At 38.9% G+C, this 20,135-nt stretch overlaps 1 protein-coding gene across 1 annotated transcript in view; it reads left to right on the forward strand.

Annotated features, from left to right (window-relative positions):
- PLCB4 (phospholipase C beta 4) overlaps positions 1-20,135 on the forward strand; it is a 419,470-nt gene that overhangs the window by 381,523 nt on the left and 17,812 nt on the right. The window contains exons 28-33 of the mRNA XM_060031226.1: positions 3,820-3,908; positions 4,648-4,798; positions 9,728-9,777; positions 9,928-9,993; positions 18,445-18,560; positions 19,833-19,908. Of these exons, the coding sequence (XP_059887209.1) occupies positions 3,820-3,908; positions 4,648-4,798; positions 9,728-9,777; positions 9,928-9,993; positions 18,445-18,560; positions 19,833-19,908 (548 nt within the window). The remainder of the gene's footprint in view (positions 1-3,819; positions 3,909-4,647; positions 4,799-9,727; positions 9,778-9,927; positions 9,994-18,444; positions 18,561-19,832; positions 19,909-20,135) is intronic.

Genomic DNA, 20,135 nt, shown 5'->3' on the forward strand with positions numbered 1-20,135 from the left:
TCTTTCATCAGTGTCTTTACTTTTCCAAGTATAGGTCTTTTACCTCCTTATTTAGGTTTATTTCTAAGTATTTTATTCTTTTTGATGTGATTGTAAATAGATTGTTTTCCTGCTTTCTCTTTCTGATAGTTTGTTGTTAGTGTACAGAAAAGCAACAGATTTATGTATATTATCTTTGTATCCTGCAACGTTACTGAATTCATTAATGAGTTCTGGTGTTTTTTGGTGGCATCTTTAGAATTTTCTATGTATAGTATCGTGTCATCTGTAAACAGTGACAATTTTACTTCTTCCTTTGCAATTTTGATTCCTTTTATTTCTTTTTCCTGTCTGATTGCTGTGGCTAGGACTTCCCATATTGTTTTGAATAAAAGTGGCAAGAGTGGGCATCCTTGTCTTGTTCCTGATCTGAGAGGAAATGTTTTCAGCTTTTCACTATTGAGTATGATGCCGGCTATGGGCTTGTCATATAAGGACTTTATTATGTTGAGGTATGTTCCCTCTATACCCAGTTTGTTAAAGGTTTATAATCATAAATGGATGTTGAATTTTGTAAAAAGTTTTTTCTGCATCTATTGAGATGATCATGTTACTTTTTTTAAAATTTAATTTTATTTACTTTTTATACAGCAGGTTCTTATTAGTTATCCATTTTATACATATAAGTGTATATATGTCAATCCCAATCTCCCAGTTCATCACACCACCATCCCCAACCCCTGCCGCTTTCTCCCCTTGGTGTCCATATGTTTGTTCTCTACACCTGTGTCTCAGTTTCTGCCCTGCAAACTGGTTCATCTGTACCATTTTTCTAGGTTCCACATATATGCGTTAATATATGTTATTTCTTTTTCTCTTTCTGACTTACTTCTCTCTGTATGACAGTCTCTAGATTCATCCACGTCTCTACAAATGACCCAATTTCGTTCCTTTTTATGGCTGAGTAGTATTCCATTGTATATATGTACCACATCTTCTTTATCCAGTCATCTGTCGATGGCCATTTAGGTTGCTTCCATGACCTGGCAATTGTAAATGGTGCTGCAATGAACATTGGGGTACATGTGTCTTTTTGAATTATGGTTTTCTCTGGGAATATGCCCAGTAGTGGGATTGCTGGGTCATAAGGTAATTCTATTTTTGGTTTTTTAAGGAACCTCCATACTGTTCTCCATAGTGGCTGTATCAATTTACACTCCCACCAACAGTGAAAGAGTCTTCCCTTTCCTCCACACCCTCTCCAGCATTTGTTGTTTGTAGATTTTCTCATGATGCCCATTCTAACTGGTGTGAGGTGCTACCTCATTGTAGTTTTGATTTGCATTTCTCTAATAATTAGTGATGTTGAGCAGCTTTTCATGTGCTTCTTGGCCATCTGTATGTCTTCTTCGGAGAAATGTCTATTTAGGTCTTCTGCCCATTTTTGGATTGGGTTGTTTATTTTTTTTAATATTGAGCTGCATGAGCTGTTTATATATTTTGGAGATTAATCCTTTGTCCATTGATTCATTTGCAAATATTTTCTCCCATTCTGAGGGTTATCTTTTTGTCTTGTTTATGGTTTCCTTTGCTGTGCAAAAGCTTTTAAGTTTCATTAGGTCCCATTTGTTTATTTTTGTTTTTATTTCCAGTACTCTAGGAGGTGGATCAAAAAAGACCTTGCTGTGATTTATGTCAAAGAGTGTTCTTCCTATGTTTTCCTCTAAGAGTTTTATAGTGTCGGGTCTTACATTTAGGTATCTAATGCATTTTGAGTTTATTTTTGAGTATGGTGTTAGGGAATGTTCTAATTTCATTCTTTTACATGTAGCTGTCCAGTTTTCCCAGTACCACTTATTGAAGAGACTGTCTTTTCTCCATTTAATATCCTTGCTTCCTTTGTCATAGATTAGTTGACAATAGGTGCATGGATTTATCTCTGGGCTTTCTATCCTTTTCCAATTATCTATATTTCTGTTTTTGTGCCAGTACCATATTGTCTTGATTACTGTAGCTTTGTAGTATAGTCTGAAGTCAGGGAGTCTGATTCCTCCAGCTCCATTTTTTTCCCTCAAGACTTCTTTGGCTATTCAGAGTCTTTTGTATCTCCATACAAATTTTAAGATTTTTTGTTCTAGTCTGTAAAAAATGCCATTGGTAGTTTGATAGGGATTGCATTGAATCTGTAGATTGCTTTGGGTAGTATAGTCATTTTCACAATGTTGATTCTTCCAATCCAAGAACATGGTATAACTCTCCATCTATTTGTATCATCTTAAATTTCTTTCATCAGTGTTTTATAGTTTTCTGCATACAGGTCTTTTGTCTCCCTAGGTAGGTTTATTCCTAGGTATTTTATTCTTTTTATTGCAGTAGTAAATGGGAGTGTTTCCTTAATTTCTCTTTCAGATTTTTCATCATTAGTGTATAAGAATGCAAGAGATTTCTGTGCATTAATTTTGTATCCTGCAACTTTACCAAATTCATTGATTAGCTCTAGTAGTTTTCTGGTGACATCTTTAGGATTCTTTATGTATAGTATCATGTCATTTGCAAACAATGACAGGTTTACTTCTTTTCCAATTTGTATTCCTTTTATTTCTTTTTCTTCTCTGATTGCCATGGCTAGGACTTCCAAAACTATGTTGAATAATAGTGGTGAGAGTGGACATCCTTGTCTTGTTCCTGATCTTAGAGGAAATGCTTTCAGTTTTTCACCATTGAGTATGATGTTTGCTGTGGGTTTGTCGTATATGACCTTTTTTATGTTGAGGTAGGTTCCCTCTATGCCCACTTTCTGGAGAGCTTTTATCATAAATGGGTGTTGAATTTTGTCTGGGATGGGCAGGAGAGGAGATGTTTACTTTTTCATTTTATACATTTGAATGTTTATCATGTGCATGTATTATTTTCTATTATAAAAGAAAAAAGTTAAGAAAAAATTTAAAAATCATATCAATGTAATTAGGAAGGTGATTCTGCTAGGGGTAAATTTATAAACATACAACTTTTCTGAGCTGTAAATTATGTACTGCTTTAAGGGTATGAGAATAATGATTCCTTCTATAGTATTGATAAATTATACAAAATTGTATGAAATTCCGTTTGAAAGTACTTGGAACTCTTCAACTGATGTTATGTAAAAGACGATTTTTTTTTTTTTTTTGGCCACACTGGGAGGCTCATGGGATCTTAGTTCCCCGACCAGGGATTGAACCTGGGCCACCGCAGTGAAAGCACCAAGTCCTAACCACTGGACTGCCAGGAAATTCCCTAAAAGATGAAATCTTGAAATATTTCTCCATTGTTTTCTCAGCTATAACTTGCACTCACTTTATCTACATGGTACCAAAATTGGCTTTAAATATATATTTTCCTTCTGTATCTAAAAATAAGGCTACTGCTGGTGGCATCTACTGTGCTCCAGGTACTTTTTCATTGAATGCTCATAGTGCCTCTGCAGGGTGGGTGGTATTAGTTCTAATTTTCCTATGAAGAAACTGAGGCTGGAAATATTGATCAACTTGTTCAAAGTCACACAAGTAGAGAGACCCCAAGGCAATTCAATTAGCTTGACCTTCCTCCCCTTCCTTTTCATTTGGGAAAAAAAATAAAGGGAAACTAAGAGAAAATCATCTGGCCTTTTATTCTTGCCTTTACTTATTTCTTGTTTTCAGCAACTAGTTGTGCTTTTCTAACCTTGTCTTATGTCCTAGGAGAAGGTACTTAACAGAAGGCATCACAGGGGTCAGAGATTATAAACAGTTTGTTAGCTGAATTTTCATAGATGTTTTCAGTAAAACAGAGAATTCACAGCTCAGTGATATCTTTTCCCCCCAGATATTGTGGATGCTTTATCAGATCCAAAGAAATTTCTTTCCATTACGGAAAAGAGAGCAGACCAAATGAGAGCTATGGGCATTGAAACCGTAAGTAGCAATGGTCAATTAAAGACAGCCGAGTTGGGGAAGTTTGGTTGTCTAACAGTGATTACAAGAGCAAGACAAAGTAATAAATTAATAGAACAAGTTCAAAAGTGGTTTTTGAATCTGAACTTATCAATTCAACAAAAGAGTTTCAAAGGTCTATGAGGACGTAGCATATTTAATAAAATGTGACCCACTTCCTTACTGTGGCTTCACTCACATCCGGGGATCCTGGCCCCATTAGAAATGAAATGGAAAACATTCATGATGTTTTTAGGAACATTTAGAATATAGGATGCTTTTGTGAGACACTGAAATACCAGCTAACCTTATTCAGTGTATTAATGAAATTGGCGTTTACTATTGTTTATTTTTTACTAGTCTTGCATCCAACCTTCAATTTCAGTGCACAGTTGTGGTGTTTGCTTCTTTGTTTTTAAAACTCGCCTTACTCCTCAGTTTAGAATGGAAATGGAAATCTCTCCAGTAGGTGGAAAAAAAGAAGTTATACCCTGCTTGTAAAGGAGCTACATCTGCTTTCCTAGGCTTCATCATTTGTCTCAAGCCTGAGGAAACCATGTGTTTACTCCTGCCAAGCAAAGATCTATTTAAGGAATAGAGGCTAGGATGCAGAAGGGGAAAAGTTGATGGTACAGACTGGATTCAGTAAAAGGAAGAATGTGCAAGACATTTGAACTTGAGGTGGCATTCATTTGGGTCAGTATAAATATTTCTGTTCCAGAGTGACATCGCCGACGTGCCCAGTGACACATCAAAGAATGACAAGAAAGGGAAAGCCAACACAGCGAAAGCAAGTGTGACCCCTCAGAGCAGCTCAGAGCTCAGGCCCACCACCACGGCCGCCCTGGGAGCTGGCCTGGAGGCCAAGAAAGGTAAAGGAGAGTTGTCTGGGCTCCTTGTCTCTTCTGGCAATTTTAGAATCTTTGATGCAGGTATTTAGAATTGTTAATTTTGCCAATTTTCATGGTTCCATAAATCTCAAGAGCAGCAGGTTTTCTTGTGGGTTGAACAAACAGCTTAATTTCCCTGAGTGGTTAGCAGGAAGTCAGTGTTTCATCTGCTAGATCCCCTGCACTGTAGTCATACTGCGTACAATATTCATAGATCTAGAAATGTTTACATTTGGTGTCCTTTATGGAAAAAGCATTCACAGAGTGAACTTACTGAACTCATCCCCTCTCTCCTCCGGATACTACCATAGGCATGGGCAGTGAGCTTATGAACCAACAGAATCCTGATTGTTCTGACATTCCTGCATTCCTTTATTGAGTTTCCCCCCATCTGTAAATATTTAGCATCCGTGACTTGTAAAATTATTATTATTTATTTGTAAAATTATTGATGGGCATCTGAAGGCCAGTTCTGTGTGGTTACCTATGAATGAAACGAAAGATCATTAGAGGTGGCATTGCAAAGAATTATGTGTCCCGTGTGCTGGTGTGTAGGGGGAGCAATTGTACTGATTATTTAAAGGGAACTTCCATTCTTATTGTCCAGGCCTCCATTCTGATTGGATGGTCCCCATCCCATATGATAATTAAATATTGTAAATATTCTCCTTGACCTGAATCATTTACTAAATTCGCTCTTCTTACTTTAAGAAGAATTTCTGCTTTTCCTAATGGTTTTCTATTCAGTATATATATATCTCCCATTTATATGTGAATTCAGCATCTTTGGTATAAGAAGATCAAGTTGTCTGTTTACTTAAATACACACAGTGCTGCAGTTTAAGGTAAGAAATGACAGGCTTTCCTTAACCAAAGCAGCATTGTAAATTAGCAGGAAACTAAGTGTGCACTGAGCTTTGTGAAACAAATTAGAGAATGAGACGGCACAAAAGTAGCCCCAGTTGTACTTTGCAACTTGTCTGTTTCTCCCTGGAAAGAATGTGGAACAAGGTAATGATACAGGATTTGGGCGTTCCGTCCAGCACTGGTCGTTCTTAACATCAGCCACCCAGACAGAGATAGGGAGTGGAAAATGGAAGAGTTTTTGTTTAGTTAAAGTTCTTGTGCCATGCCCACCAGCACATAAAGACATTAGTAATTATAGTGAGTTAAGTGGCCTGCAAAAGCAGTGTGACTAGCTTTCAGAGGACAGAAGTGATCCTAGTTCTAGAAGGGACCATGTTTGTGTTTTGAACTGTTTCACTCCTGGTTCCAAATGAGATTACACAGGAAGGAGCCATTGGAAGAAAGCTCTCCCTTTCCCTCGTCCCCTCCGCAGACACCCTGAGGAAGAGGGTCTACACACTTTCATTTTAGCCTTTTGTTCAGGAGACTTGGGAGCCTCCTCTAAGTGGCAGTACTCGGTTCTATGAGAAATGCCTTTGCACCTCCAGAGACCTTACATGACCCGAGGGGTAAGATGGGACAGGCTTCCACCCCTCGACCAGGCAGTGTTTGTGAGTGCTGACCTCTCAGAAACAAGAGGGAGAGGGCCCCTTCCAGCTGGCGCTCAGAGGAGCCAAGGATGACGTCCTAACTGAGCTGGGCCTTGAAACGAAGGTCTGATGTGAACAGGAAGAGAAGGTGGAGGAGCCCGGGAGGAGGCCACATAGGAAGCAGCCAGGGGTAGGAAAGGGGGCAGGGCCAGTCCTGGTCTGGAAGGATCTGGGACCACCTGAGAATGGGCAATGACATCAGAGGATTTTTTTAAAAAGACTAGTACAGTCTTGGCAGAAATATTCTTTAAAAGGAAGGAATGGATGCTAAGGGCAAGTGAAGAATTAGAGTATTTGTGCCTCTACTATAACGCTTATCACCTTATATTTATATTATATATTTATTCACATTATATTTATATGACATGATAACAACCAGAGAAAGCAGTTATTGCTGACAAGACCACCCCTCTGTCATTCAGTGTGTCCCTTGAACGATGCCTAGTAAAGATCTATAGTCTCTTCTCTTAAGAAGTAAATGGCTGATGAACGAATGAGCCATACTAATGGCCAGGAGGGCCTGAATTAGGCTGGAAGTACTCAGAGGGAAAAGAAGGATGGAAATCAATTGGTGGCTTGGATATGGGACTTAGGAGGTAACTCAGCGACTTCAAGGTCAAGTCACAGAGAGAGATGGTGCCGTTGAGTGAAGTAGAGAACTCAAGAGGAAGAAAAGCTTTGAGTAAGATGATTCTGGTCCTGGACATCATCAGGTTCAAGCTGTCAGTGGTACATCTGGGTGGAAACATGCAACAGCAGAGCTGTGGTAGGTAAAGAGGAGGGAGAAGGGAGAGAAAGAGAGAGATAGAGCGAATGTGAGAATGCTTAGAAAGATAGCAGGAATGTAAACAAAGAAAAAGAGAGAGAGATCTATGTTATAAGAAGAATGAGTTTTGGAAGGCATTGTAGACAGTCCAGAGAAGTTAAGACTGCATAATTACTGTTGGATCAGGGATGCCTGGGTGATGAGAATGGAAACCAGGTTAGAAAAATTGATGATTTAAGATATAAAATGGTTGTTGTGGAGAACAGTAGCATGTTGGTAGGAACCAGTGAAGAGAAAGAGAAGGAAAATGCAAGAGAGAGGTATATAGTGAAACAGCCTCTGAGGAAGAGCTGAATCAAGAGAAAGGAAATGATCCTGCTGCATAAAGAAGGAAGAGAGGTGTCCTGTCTGAGCCAAGAAGAGAAGTTTCAGGGTGAAAAGGAAGCTGTCAGGGTGGAGCCCGACAGAATTTGCTGTGACTATCTGTGAAGGTGAGGAGTCCTGAAGTTCTACATGATTTCTCTTAGACACACAGCCAAATAGCAATAACTGCACCAATGCTGCTTGAGTTTCTCTTTAATTTTAAGGATAAAGAATTAAGGAAACTCAACTAGTTGATTTCCAAATTACGGTTTGAGAGAAAACAAGTCATTTTTAATGAGCTGTGTTGATAAAAACAAAAAATATATATACTGAACCTTCAACTAGTCAAAATCTTTGGGGCCCAAATTGTAGAAATTCACCCCTACTTTCACACCAGAAGCCTGGAGACCTACACTATCCAATATAGAAACCACTGGCCACATGTGGCTATTTGGGCTTAAAAATCAAAACTTGAGTTCCTCAGGTGCACTGGCCACATTTCAGGTGCTCAAGAGCCACGTGTAACTCATGGCCATCCACTGGACAGCTCACAGATGGAACATATCCACTCCTGTTGGAAGTCCTATTAGACAAGCTGCTTTGGACATATAGATGAAACCAAGCATGTACCAGTTCCTGTTCTGTAGAGTGTGTTTTTTTCCTAACTAACTAAATCATTCACAGGAACTAACACTTTTATAATGTGTCTTTCTCCAAAAAAGACCAAAGGTTTATGTTTTCACAGGGTCCTGTTAATCAAGATTTCATTGAACAAACACCAAAAAAGAGTCTCATCAGACTAGGTCAAACTCTTAGTATTTGTTAGATTTCCAGAGGACCTTGCATGCCCCCCAATTCTGTGTGTTCATTTTATAGAAGAGAGAAAAGAGACACAAAGATAGGGAGCTCTTAGTGATGCCAGGATAGACTCCTCTGCCCTGCAGTAAAGCAGGGAATTAGCTTGTGATGTCAGACCTAAGAGATTAGAGAGTAGCCCCATGATCCCTTGACACCCCTATCACACAATGTTATAGATCAGAAGACTGATTTCTCTCCGCCATGACTCTCCTTTTTTTCTGTCCTTACCACGCTCACACTGGATGTGCACATCTTCTTAAAATGAGTACAGCTGAAAAACAAGAACCTAGAACTTGACACCTATCTTTCTTGAATATTTCATACCTAGCCTTTGGGATTCTAACGGAAATCAATTATAGTACAGAGTGCACATTCATCTTGTTTGCCTAAGATGAAAATCTGCAGTCAAACAGAACATGTTTTGGGATTCGCCTACAAATGTGGTTGCCATGACAACACCTGGCTTAGCATCACTCCAGTAACAGGATGACTTAGTATATTAATCTAGGTCCTCGTGACAGCGTCCTGTTCTATGATGGTTTGATTTCATTATTTTCATTATTTTCTGTCTGTTAAAGGCATTTTTGGACTCAGTAGTATATCACTTAAATGCTAAAATTAAATTCAGTTAAAGAAAGCAGCTGAAAAAATGTTTTGTTCTTTGATGATGGTTAAGCTGGGAATAGAGTTGGTAGTTAGTGGACTGATAGGATGAGCCTTCAAATACAAAGATAAAGGTAACTGTAATAGATGCTGCTGTGCCTGGTCTGATCTCCTCTATGGGGTTGGTGTTGCAACCCTCGGTGTCTGGGAATACTGGCTGACTGCAAATCACAGCTGCACTTTTCTCCCTAGAGTTGCCCTCAGACCATGCGAGTTCTCTTGCCTCGAAAAGGAAGATTCTGTAAAATCTCTGACACCCTTAGCTGAGTGATATGGGGTTACAAAAGCCCAGTTTCCTTACCTCAAACTAGAACAACACCAGAGGGCCGTTTATGCTAAAGAATTTTCTGTAGGATCAGACCTAGGCTGGATTTCAGCTAGAAAGACACTCAAGCTTCTTCCTCTGCCCTATCCTGCTTCTCTCCCACCCTCTAAGGGGTTTCTCCTGAGAGCCTTCCCTTGATAAATCGTGTGTACACAAATCCCCTTTTCAGGCTCTGATAGTAGGGAACCTGACCTAAAACAATAAACGTTTCAGGTAAGTGTCTAATTAATTGCTCTGTAATAGGAAACTAAGATGTTTATTTCCATAACATTACATGGAAAGCTGCGTCAGCATCTTTAGATGCGATTTCAAAACTGTGAATTTGATATGATCACTTATTCTCTCTCATTTTTAATATACACAGTGACTTTTTGTTTCAGGTATTGAACTGATCCCTCAAGTGAGGATAGAAGATTTAAAGCAGATGAAGGTAAAATTACTCCGTCATTTTGCCAGCACTCTTGTGTTCTGCCTGTTGGTGAAACTGACTTATTTTTGTTTCTCACCAACTGTAATCATTGTGGTAGTACTACACAAACTTATTTGGGATCCTGTCTTTCTTTCCCCCCCCCCCCAACAGGCTTACTTGAAGCATTTAAAGAAACAACAGAAGGAGCTCAATTCTTTAAAGAAGAAACATGCAAAGGTACAGTGTTTTGTGTGGGCAAGCAATATGTGTGTGTAGTTTTGTTTGCTTGTTTGTGTGTTTTTTCCTTTCATCTCTCTGATGAAACCTCACAGCCAAAAACACTACTTAGAAACTGATACCAGCCAACTGGGCAGAAGGACCTTCATTTTAACTGCTTAGAAATGAAATTTAAAAATAGAATCCATTTGGGATTGGTTGTCACTGATTTGTGATCTGTGTTTCTAACATTTATTTCAAAAGCATAACAAAGCTTCACCCATTTCACAATTGTTTCATAATTTGACTTTATCTAAACGAGTGGGCTGTCACCTGACTATTGAAAACCAGCGCATAGTCTTAGTCTCTGGGTACCGAAATTCCCTTAGTCACTGGCAAATAGTTTGCCATACACGGTGTGTCAGGGGAGATGCTGGCCAGCTCCAAACTTCTCACCCAAGCCACCTAGAGAAAGAGTTTGTCTCACCTTCCCCCCCATTATGTAAACTCTGCTTGCTGGCCTACTTATGGAATATAGTTGTTGTTCCTACTTACCCATAAGAAGAGGTCTTTGGACAGTGAACATGAGAAATTCTAAGTTAGCTACAAATTTAAGAGAATAGCAGGAATTCTCACGTAGGTTGAAAAACTTCACAGCACCCAGACGCCATCCTGCTTTCAAGTCTTCCCTCACCGGGAAAAGAGACAAACGTGATATCTTTTTCCTTCCTAAGATGTATCACAACAGCTGCTGCTGCTGGAAGGGTAAATATGTCCTCTTCCATTACGGGTAAGGAGAGCAAGAGAAATTTTAATTTCTTAACTTGAAAGGACTTCTGAATTCTTTTAAGCTCATGTTGCCATCCCACTTCTTTATACCCTGACCCCAGCCTCAAACCAAGGCACAGCCTGCAGAGCTGGACTTGAGTGATGAACCTCTGAGTCACTTCAAATACGAAGATGCAAAGAGTGCAGCCTGGAACTCTGTCATCTCTTTAATGGTTTGTGCTCCTTTGAGAAATTTGGCCTAATCTTGGCCTAGTAACAGTCCCTGTATTATTGGCTTCATGGATTTGCTGATATAGCGGTCACTTCAAAGACTGCTCAAATTTCAATTCTATTCAGTGGAATTCCTTTCATTGCCCACGTGGGAAACCCGCCACAGATGTTTATAAGTGTGGAGACAGAGCTCAAGTAGGGATTTCCATTTTATTGGTCATTGGCAGCAAGCTGGAATATGGAAAGGGAACAGAAAAGGGAGAGAAAAGGAAATGCGAATGTACTTTCAATGACTTTGGTTATTAGGAATGGAGTTGGTAACCATATGGCAAGGCGTCATCCACCAGATTTTCCTTCTGTTTAAGTTGGATCTCTGTTATTGAGGCAGGCATCTCAATGGCCTTTGGACTGATTGGAAATTTAAACATTTTGCCTGAGTCTCATTTAATATTTCCTTGAGGCATGACCAGGAAATATACCATGTCTGATAATAATAAGAATAATATACCATCTAGGATTTTTGTATGTGAAGTATTTTCCAGATGCTGTGCTCAGCACTTTATATTTATTACCTCATCTTATACTCTCTACCCTATAAGATAAATTCTAAGTCCCCATTGTGCACATGTGGAAGTTAAGATCAGGGAGGTGAAGCCATGTAACTAATGCCCCAGCATTAGAGGGTAGCAGAGCCAATATTTGCACCCAAATTGTCTTGAGTCTGGAACCCATACTCTTATTGCATTATTCTGTGAAGGGTATTGGATGCTTCAGTAAGTAAACAAGTTCCCGCATTGCGTCAAAGGCAGTGGCAGCACGTGGGACAGTATGTAAATCTCCATCTAGTTTGGACAGTGTCAATATACTGGTTACCTGGACAGCTGCTGAGGAAGGTTGCTCCTTGGTTCTTTAGAACTTAACCTATATAACACTGAGCAGAATTGTCTGCTGGTTTCCTATCTAAACCTTCGAGTTCAGACTGTCTCAGTTCTATTAACAGGCCTATCTGCTTAATCGGAAAAGTGGCAAAGATGGTGTCTTAGTCAGTTTGGGCTGCTATGACAGATTACCATAGACCAGGTGGCTTAAACAACAGTTTCTTTCTTACAGTACTGGAGGCTGGAAGTCCAAGGTCAGGGTGCACCAGATTCAGTGTCTGATGAGGGGCCCCTTCCTGGTTTACAGACAGCCTCCTTCTTACTGCTCCTTACATGGTGTGGAGAGCTTTCATCTCTTTCCTGTATCTTCTTATAAGGGCACTAATCCCATTCATGAAAGCTCCACCCTCATGACCTTACCACTTCCCAAAGGCACCCCCTCCAAACACACTGGGGATTAGGGCTTCCACATATGAATTCAGAGTGGGGAGGGATACAAATATTCAGTCAATAGCAAGTGAAAAATTATTTTTGCATGAGAGAATTTAGAGGTAGCTTTGATAGCTCTTCCCCTCTGATGGCACTGAACTTTATTCCTTCCATTTTCTTCACACTTATTGGTGAGGAAATATTAGTATTTAGTAACAAATAAATCCTATATGGCAGAATAGAATCCAAGTTGCCTTCATTTGCAGAAACAACTTCAAGCTTCTTGGAGCCCCACATTCTAATATAACCAAAACTTAAAAGGAGATTTTAAATCTCCCTAAATCCTACCATCTAAATTTGTGTGGACTTTCGTAACAGCTTTAGTGTACATTTTTTGGAGGAAGCCTTCAGAATGCCTTCAGTCAAGTAACAGAGCCAAATTGCACAGTAAAATATACAGTGCTTGCCTGTTGCTTTTCAGAATGCTTTTTGAAAGCATTTCTTAGCAGGCAAATGCATTTCATGGCTTGTTTTCCATATCCTCACGTACTTCAGAAGTTAAAGTCACAAATGTATGATTATAAGCTTATGATGAATTCCTTCTCCCACATTAAATACACAGGGGGCCCACTTTTCTATTCAACCTGCTTTGGCAGTATAATTTATGAACTCTGAATTCCACAATCTTTTTATAAAGAACTACCACTACTAATAAGGCTGACATTTATTTAATGTCACTTTTGTGTTACACATTGTATATACATTCTTAAATTCTCACAATATCCCTGAAACCCAAATGGTACTATCCACATTTTAGACATGAATAAAATGAAATTCAGAGAAGTGCCTAGAGCAGTATAACTCATTCATACTGGTTATAATTAAAGTGCTTTTCATCTATTTGAACTGTCCAAAGGCTTTGCAAATAATTATTTTCAAACAGTTAGACCTTTCTCTCTATAAAGTTTCTGTAACTTTTCAGTCTATAGTACTTCCCTAATTCTTTCCACTGTCTCATCTGAGCCAACTTTTAAGATTAAGAGTATATTGGAATATTTACTTGCCCAATACATACTGAGGTCTACTCAACTAATGCACTTGTCTTTAAAGCTGAAAAAAAGAAACACTGATGAAGGAGGTGAGAGGATGTGGTGAATCTATTACCACCGGACCCACTTAGTGCCTGATCCCATTTGATCTTATTTATCCTAACACTAGTTTTTCTATCTGTCAATACTTTTCAAAAGGTAAAACTAGCTAATATATACATAAGCATTTATTATTTGGTATTCTTATAACAATTATATAAAGGAGTATTATAATTATATTAACTTGTATCAGTTAGCTTTTGCTGAGTAACAAACTATCCCCAAATGTAGTGACTAAAAACAGCCACTGTTTATTTAGCCCACAATTTTGTAGCTCAGCTGGATGATGTTCCTGGTCTCATCTGGGTTCACTTGTACATCTGCTGTCACTACCAGTTTAGCAGATGGTGGGCAGATGTGGGGGGCTGGCTGACTTTGGAAGGCCTCTGCTTTCTGTGATCTCTCATCTTCAGCAGTAGTCCAGGCTTGTTCACATGGTATGGGTCCCAAGAGACCAAGCCTCAGCTCAGAACTGGCACAGCATCACTTCCATCTCCATCTCTTGGCTACAGCAGGTCACAAGGCTGTCCCAGGTTCAAGGGATGAGGACTCTACTTCTTGGCAGGAGGAACCACAAAGTCAGGTTGCAAAGGGGATTGGATACAGAAAGAGAAATCATTGTGGCCCTTTTTGCAAACAGTCTACCAACCATTTGCCAGATGAGATAATTTACACTTAAAAGAAACACAGCTTGACTAAATCACCTAGCTTTTAAATGGTGGAGCCAAGCTTTGGACCAAATTCTATCGGACTCCAGAACTCAAGCTCTTCATCACTGTATTGGGTTGCCTCTGAGTTTTCCCACATTAGTTTTTATTTCCACACATCTTGATGGTCTTAGTGAAAGGTTTTTAAGAGCAGTCATGAGTCTACAGGGCACAGATATCTTGGCATCCTTTGGGACTGCTTTTTCAACACATGATCCTTGGGCCAAGAACTGGAGGCTTCATAGAACTGCATATTCTTGTGCCCACTGGAGACTTTGTTATCATCTCCAAGGAGAAATCTAGGAAATATATTTTAAATAAGCTCCTCTCCTATGCACACTAAATTTTGAAAACTGTTTCTTTAGGAATATTATTTAGCACTCTTTACTGTTCCTCAGTGAAAACCCCACTAAAGGCCTGTAAGATACAGAACAGGGCTCCCTGAAAAATGGGTTTTGCCCTGTTGTCAAGCAATAGTAAGGATTAACTACCCCAGCCTTTCTGTGAAACAATATTTATATAACCCTTTCTAACAGTTACAGTGCTACCTAACTATGGCCACTAATTCAGTCTTTTTCTGAAACACCATGTAGGCAAAAAAAAAGCAATAACAAAAACTGAATGCATCCCTTGGACCACCAGTTTGCAGCATCATCACTAGATGAGTCAAATAAAATGCCTGAGAATCTGACTAAAATTTGGCATTTCAGTAAAGCCGCTAATGGAAAATATGCTCTTTGCTATGCAAGCAGTTTTGCTGATAATAAACACCAAGACTACTGTTAAACTCATCAAATGTAATTCGTGGTAAGAAGTCAGTAACAGACCTACAACTCTGTCATGAAGTAGAAATGGGCAGAGACACAGCAACCACCCGCAAAGGCAGCTTACTGGTAATCTCAGAGGTGCGTGCTGAGCAAACGCGATTTACTCAGATGTTTCAGTATCATCTGTGGCATGAGAATTTATGCCCAGAGTCACATCAGCCACAAGAATGAATTGCAGCAGCAGTTTTTCCCAGAAGAAGCTGAATTTACTCTTAATGTTTTTTTTTTCCACTGAGCAAATAGATATACTGTAGCTTTTGAGGTTACTATTGATTTTTTTTTCCTTTAGGAGTTGATGGTGGTAGACAGTTCTTTTTTTTGTTGTTGTTGGAGTATAGTTGATTTACAATGTTGTGTTAGTTTCAGGTGTACAGCAAAGTGAATCAATTATACATATACATATATAGAGCAGGTACTCTTAACTTTGATAGAAACATATACAAATCCTGTTAAAAGCCATACATTAATTTCCCCAAAATGTTCCAATTAAGATAGACTTTTAAGTCAACATATTTAATTTTGGTACTCTTGACCTGAAAGAATGAAAAAGGACTTATCTCTTCCATAGGGTCTCATGACTCAGTTAAGGACCAAAAGAATAAAATCAATGATAGTTTTTTTTTTGTTTTTTGTTTTTAGTATAAATAGGCTTAGAGATAATTTCCTGGCTCCTCTAGTTTGTACAACAGGAAGCTGAAGCTTGAGCCCACCGCCACGCCCAGCACGTGATGATCAGTAATTAGGTCCCCATTTCTTTGTGAAAGGGGAAGTGTTGTCTGGGAACCAGATTATCCCAAAACTTCAATACCTGCTACCTACCACGCAGGGATAGTTTTGAGCACAGAGAGAAACACAAGAGATAATTTTTCAAGGTGAGCTTTCTTGTTATGTGTATTCTTGTAATCATTTTAATTCAATATGCTTCTAATTTTTAAAAACTCTATATACATTAGGTGACTTGCAGCTCATAACCATGAATTAGGTTGGGCAAACAAGGTCCTGTTCAGTTTTCTAATAAAGAAATTGAAGCCTGGAAAGATTTATGTTTGTTACACAAGGCCACTAGGATGAGCTGGGACCAGAATCCAAGTCCTCTTACTGCTTTTCCATGCTAATTTTTTTAATTCATGCAACAAATATTTACTGAATCTACTTTGTACCAAGCATTGGGCCGTGTAGTGGTGAAAAAAAGAGGTTTTCCCTGCCCTTGTAGAGCATATCTTATATACTTGAAGCCATCATGAATGCCTTTATGGTACAAACACCCTCATTCCTCATATCTTAATTGGGTTAATTAAGGTTCACCAGAATACTTCCTTAAGCAATAGTCTATGTCAGCTTACTTCCAATCCTCAGAGCCTCTTTTTTTTTCCTTTTCTTGTGCTGCACTAGAATATTTAAAGAAACAATCTTCTCCACCCTCCTTTCAATGATATTTGCAAGAGACGTAGGAATGTGGCACCTCTGAAATGTTTTATTCTAGACTTGCATAGAGCCCCTTATTTGCCCAGGAAAATTAATGCATGTGCCAGACAGGCATGATGATTACTAAATCTTAGAAGGAAGGCTAGTAGTAGGGTGATTTAGTGGGGTTTGTTCCCCATGACAATGCAAGAGTAGCTAAATCCATTTAAATAAGCATACATCAACGTGTCAATCTATTCCTGTGGCAGTAGGTTAAGCTTGGAGGAAAAGTTTATTGATTTAACTTCTCAGGCTATTCTCCCTTCTCCCAGGTCATTCTCTGCATGTTTTCATGAGTACTGAATAATATAAGTAGGTTTGTATGTAATTGTATTTCGAATAAGGTATAACAGGCATTTGAAATATGATTTCTCTTATATTTAATCCTAACAACCCTATGAAGTAGGCAACAATCTCCCAATTATAAAGATTGAAGAAGGTATCACTCTCCCAATTATAAAGATGAACAGACTGAGAGGGTAAGTGGCTTGTCCTAAGACCTGAGACTGTCCATGTCCTTAACCCAATGCAGAACCCCTAGTTTATAACACAAAAGGGCACAGATATTGGTAACAAGACTGAATTTATGAGGTGTTCCAGGTTACCACAAATTAAGCAGGACATTGTTACCTATAATTCCCTAACCCCAAATCCAGAGGAAGGTAACATCACCTCAGAGCACTCATTGTCCCTGTTATCAGGTCCTATTCCTAGAACCTTCCTGCCTAGCACCACCTTCCTCCATGCCTTCTCCCAGAGGCATTTATTCACTGGACAGGAATGCTGAGACCATATGCACCAATGCATTTCTGAAGAATTTATATATAAATGAACTGTAAATCAAGTCCTGTGTTAACCTGCTAACAGTATTGGGAAATTAAGAAAATCTTGGGAAAGTTCAAAATCCCTCCCCCATTTATATTTTATGAAATCTTTTAAGATATCCATGAATTAGGTTAAAGGTGAGCCTACCTTAGGAAGAAAATTAATTTTAAATAATTAAGTCACTCACTTTTGTTACTCACTTAAAAAAATAAGCAAAAGGAAACATGACCATGAGGGTAGTTATATAACCTGAGCAAAGTCTATCTATTCCAGACTTTAGTATCATCTCATTTCTCTAAGTTTCTCAAGAGTAAGACTAGGATATAACATCAAGCATCATCTTAGAGTGGATATTACTGATTGAACTGTTTTCCTCTATGATTAGGGGCTGATCAGCTAAAGAAATCTGATTTCAGTTAAGTCCCTGGCTGTGACCAAATTATCAGGAAGAAATAATGTTTATAAAGAAATACTTATTTTCAAAGCATTGCAGCCCCATTTTCAGTGATTGAAGGAAGCATGTGGAGAAATATTTTAACTATCTGTAAAGCTGAAGGCCAGGGTTCCTCAACATTCTGTCATCCTTGTGAGTGCATCTAGATTAGGAAGCTGGCAAAAATATCAATTGATGGGGATTCAAAATGAGCTGATATTGACAACCACAGTGGAGGTTCTCACTGTGTAATGATGGTATTCAAGACCTTCCAAAAAGTGTCCGGTGTTTAGAAGCCATGCCACATAATGAATAGTTATATTCAGCATGTAAAAGAGAATAAATATGGTAGCTGAACTTGGGTTTTTGGGACTAGGTTGTAGAAGGGGCAGTGGACTCATTAGATGACTCAGCAAAACAAAGATTGATGGGTGGCAGTTCTATGGAGACATCTATGTGCAGAAGAAAGAACTTTGGGATGATTGGTGTTGCCCAGCAGTGGGCAGGGCTGCCTTTTGAGGTGGGCATGTTCAATGGACTGAGACTGGAAACCCACTTGTTGGAGAGACCTTATGGGAATACAAGAAACTCTTGGGTCGGGTGGGAGATTGGAAGTCTTTCCAGCTCCCAGACTCAGTTACTCCTTGATTTTCAAACCAAGACTCTGAAAGAGCTGTTGAAAATTATGCCAGCCCAACATGGGATAAAGTTTATCAGTTACACTACAGGCCTAACTCGTCACTACAAATTCTTCTCGTTCAGGAGCACAGCACCATGCAGAAGCTACATTGCACACAAGTTGACAAAATTGTGGCGCAGTATGACAAGGAGAAGTCAACTCATGAGAAAATCCTAGAGAAGGCAATGAAGAAGAAGGGGTAAATGCTGTTTATGTCCTTCTGGAGGCTGTTTGCCTTTTTATGTTTTGTCATTTCCCACAGTTCAACTGCCTATTTAGGCCAAGGAAGAACTTAGTCTTAACTGTGTTTTCATCATTAACAATGATTCCTGGAAAATAAGCGACTCACTCAGCTGAAGGGAGTGACTGAAGTGGAAAAGAGGAGCTTTATTCAAGTTCTGCAGCTGTTGGTTAATGAAGTAATAACTGTGTCTTTCATGGTACCTTTAAGGTGAATGGGGGTCAAGGGGGAGAAGGAAGGACAAATTACAGTTGGAAAAATTCCAGAAATCATTTTGCATTGCTAGGTAATAAATAATAAGGTTGATACACTCAAGGGAAAAAATGCAATTTTGATGTTTAATATTACAAGAATCCTTAGCTTATGCCAACAGATGAAACTGTTGAATAAAACCTATCACTGCATTTACCTTGAAAGATTTTATCTATTGATAGAATTAAGCTGGGGGAATGTTTCTGTGATGCTGCAAGCTCACTGAATAACAGAGCAGGAGGGAAACACACTCAGTGCCAGCCATGGAGAAGTGATAAGTTGAATGTTTAGAATGTGCCTCTCAGAGACACTCTCTATTAATAATATGATGAAGCACTCTGACTTAGGCCATAATAAATCAGAGCATATATGCTGAAGGCAGAAACTCAGGGCCTATTCTGGTTTCAGCAATGATATGGATATTCCAAAAGGAAAAATTAATCACTGAAATAAGCAGTAATAGTTGCTGGGCAATTGCCTAGTATATATTTCCTACTCACAATAGAGTAAGAAGCAAAAATTACCCTGCATTGCCAAGAAATGCTATTTTTCTCCCTTGTTGGCATGTGTCAAAGACAAAAATCTGGCTTTACAACCAAAGTGGAAGAATTGAAAACTCGCTTCAAGGCTGAGGTCCTATTTTTCAGTTCTCATCCTAAATAGTGTATTATTGAATAAATAAAAAATAGCTTGAAGAAAAGCAGGAACCAAAATGGAAACTCTGACAACAAACCTTTAACAATGAAATAATTGTTAGGTCTGAAATGTCTCTTTGTGTAGTGGTTGAATTGAGTAATCACGATACAGATATTTTGTAAGGTGTGCATCTATTACTGGAAGAACCGAGGCTGCCCAGTGAGCCATGGCGTCTTATGTTTGATGAACAAATTGTCTTCATTGGAAGGCTTTGGAGCAAAGGTTCCTGGGAGAGGAAAGATATCTAATGCCTGGCATGCATTTGTGGTTTTCCATTTTCAGGGGAAGTAATTGTCTCGAAATGAAGAAAGAAACAGAAATTAAAATTCAGACGCTGACATCAGATCACAAATCTAAGGTAAGAAAATACCTATTTTTACAGCAGCAACTGCGGAAGATACTGTGTAATTTTTTAGAAGCTGCACCCAGTTTAAATTAGAAATAACAGTAGCCTGGGGCTGGTCTGGGCTCACTGGCTTGGAGAAGAGCCATTTCATGGAACACCTTTTCCTTAATTTGTAAACATATGCTCACAATATCTATGTTGTCTGCCTCAGAGGCATCAAGGGAAACAACTAAAAGGAA

This window comes from Delphinus delphis, chromosome 15 (assembly GCF_949987515.2).
Source record: "Delphinus delphis chromosome 15, mDelDel1.2, whole genome shotgun sequence".
Taxonomy (NCBI): Eukaryota; Metazoa; Chordata; class Mammalia; order Artiodactyla; family Delphinidae; genus Delphinus; species Delphinus delphis.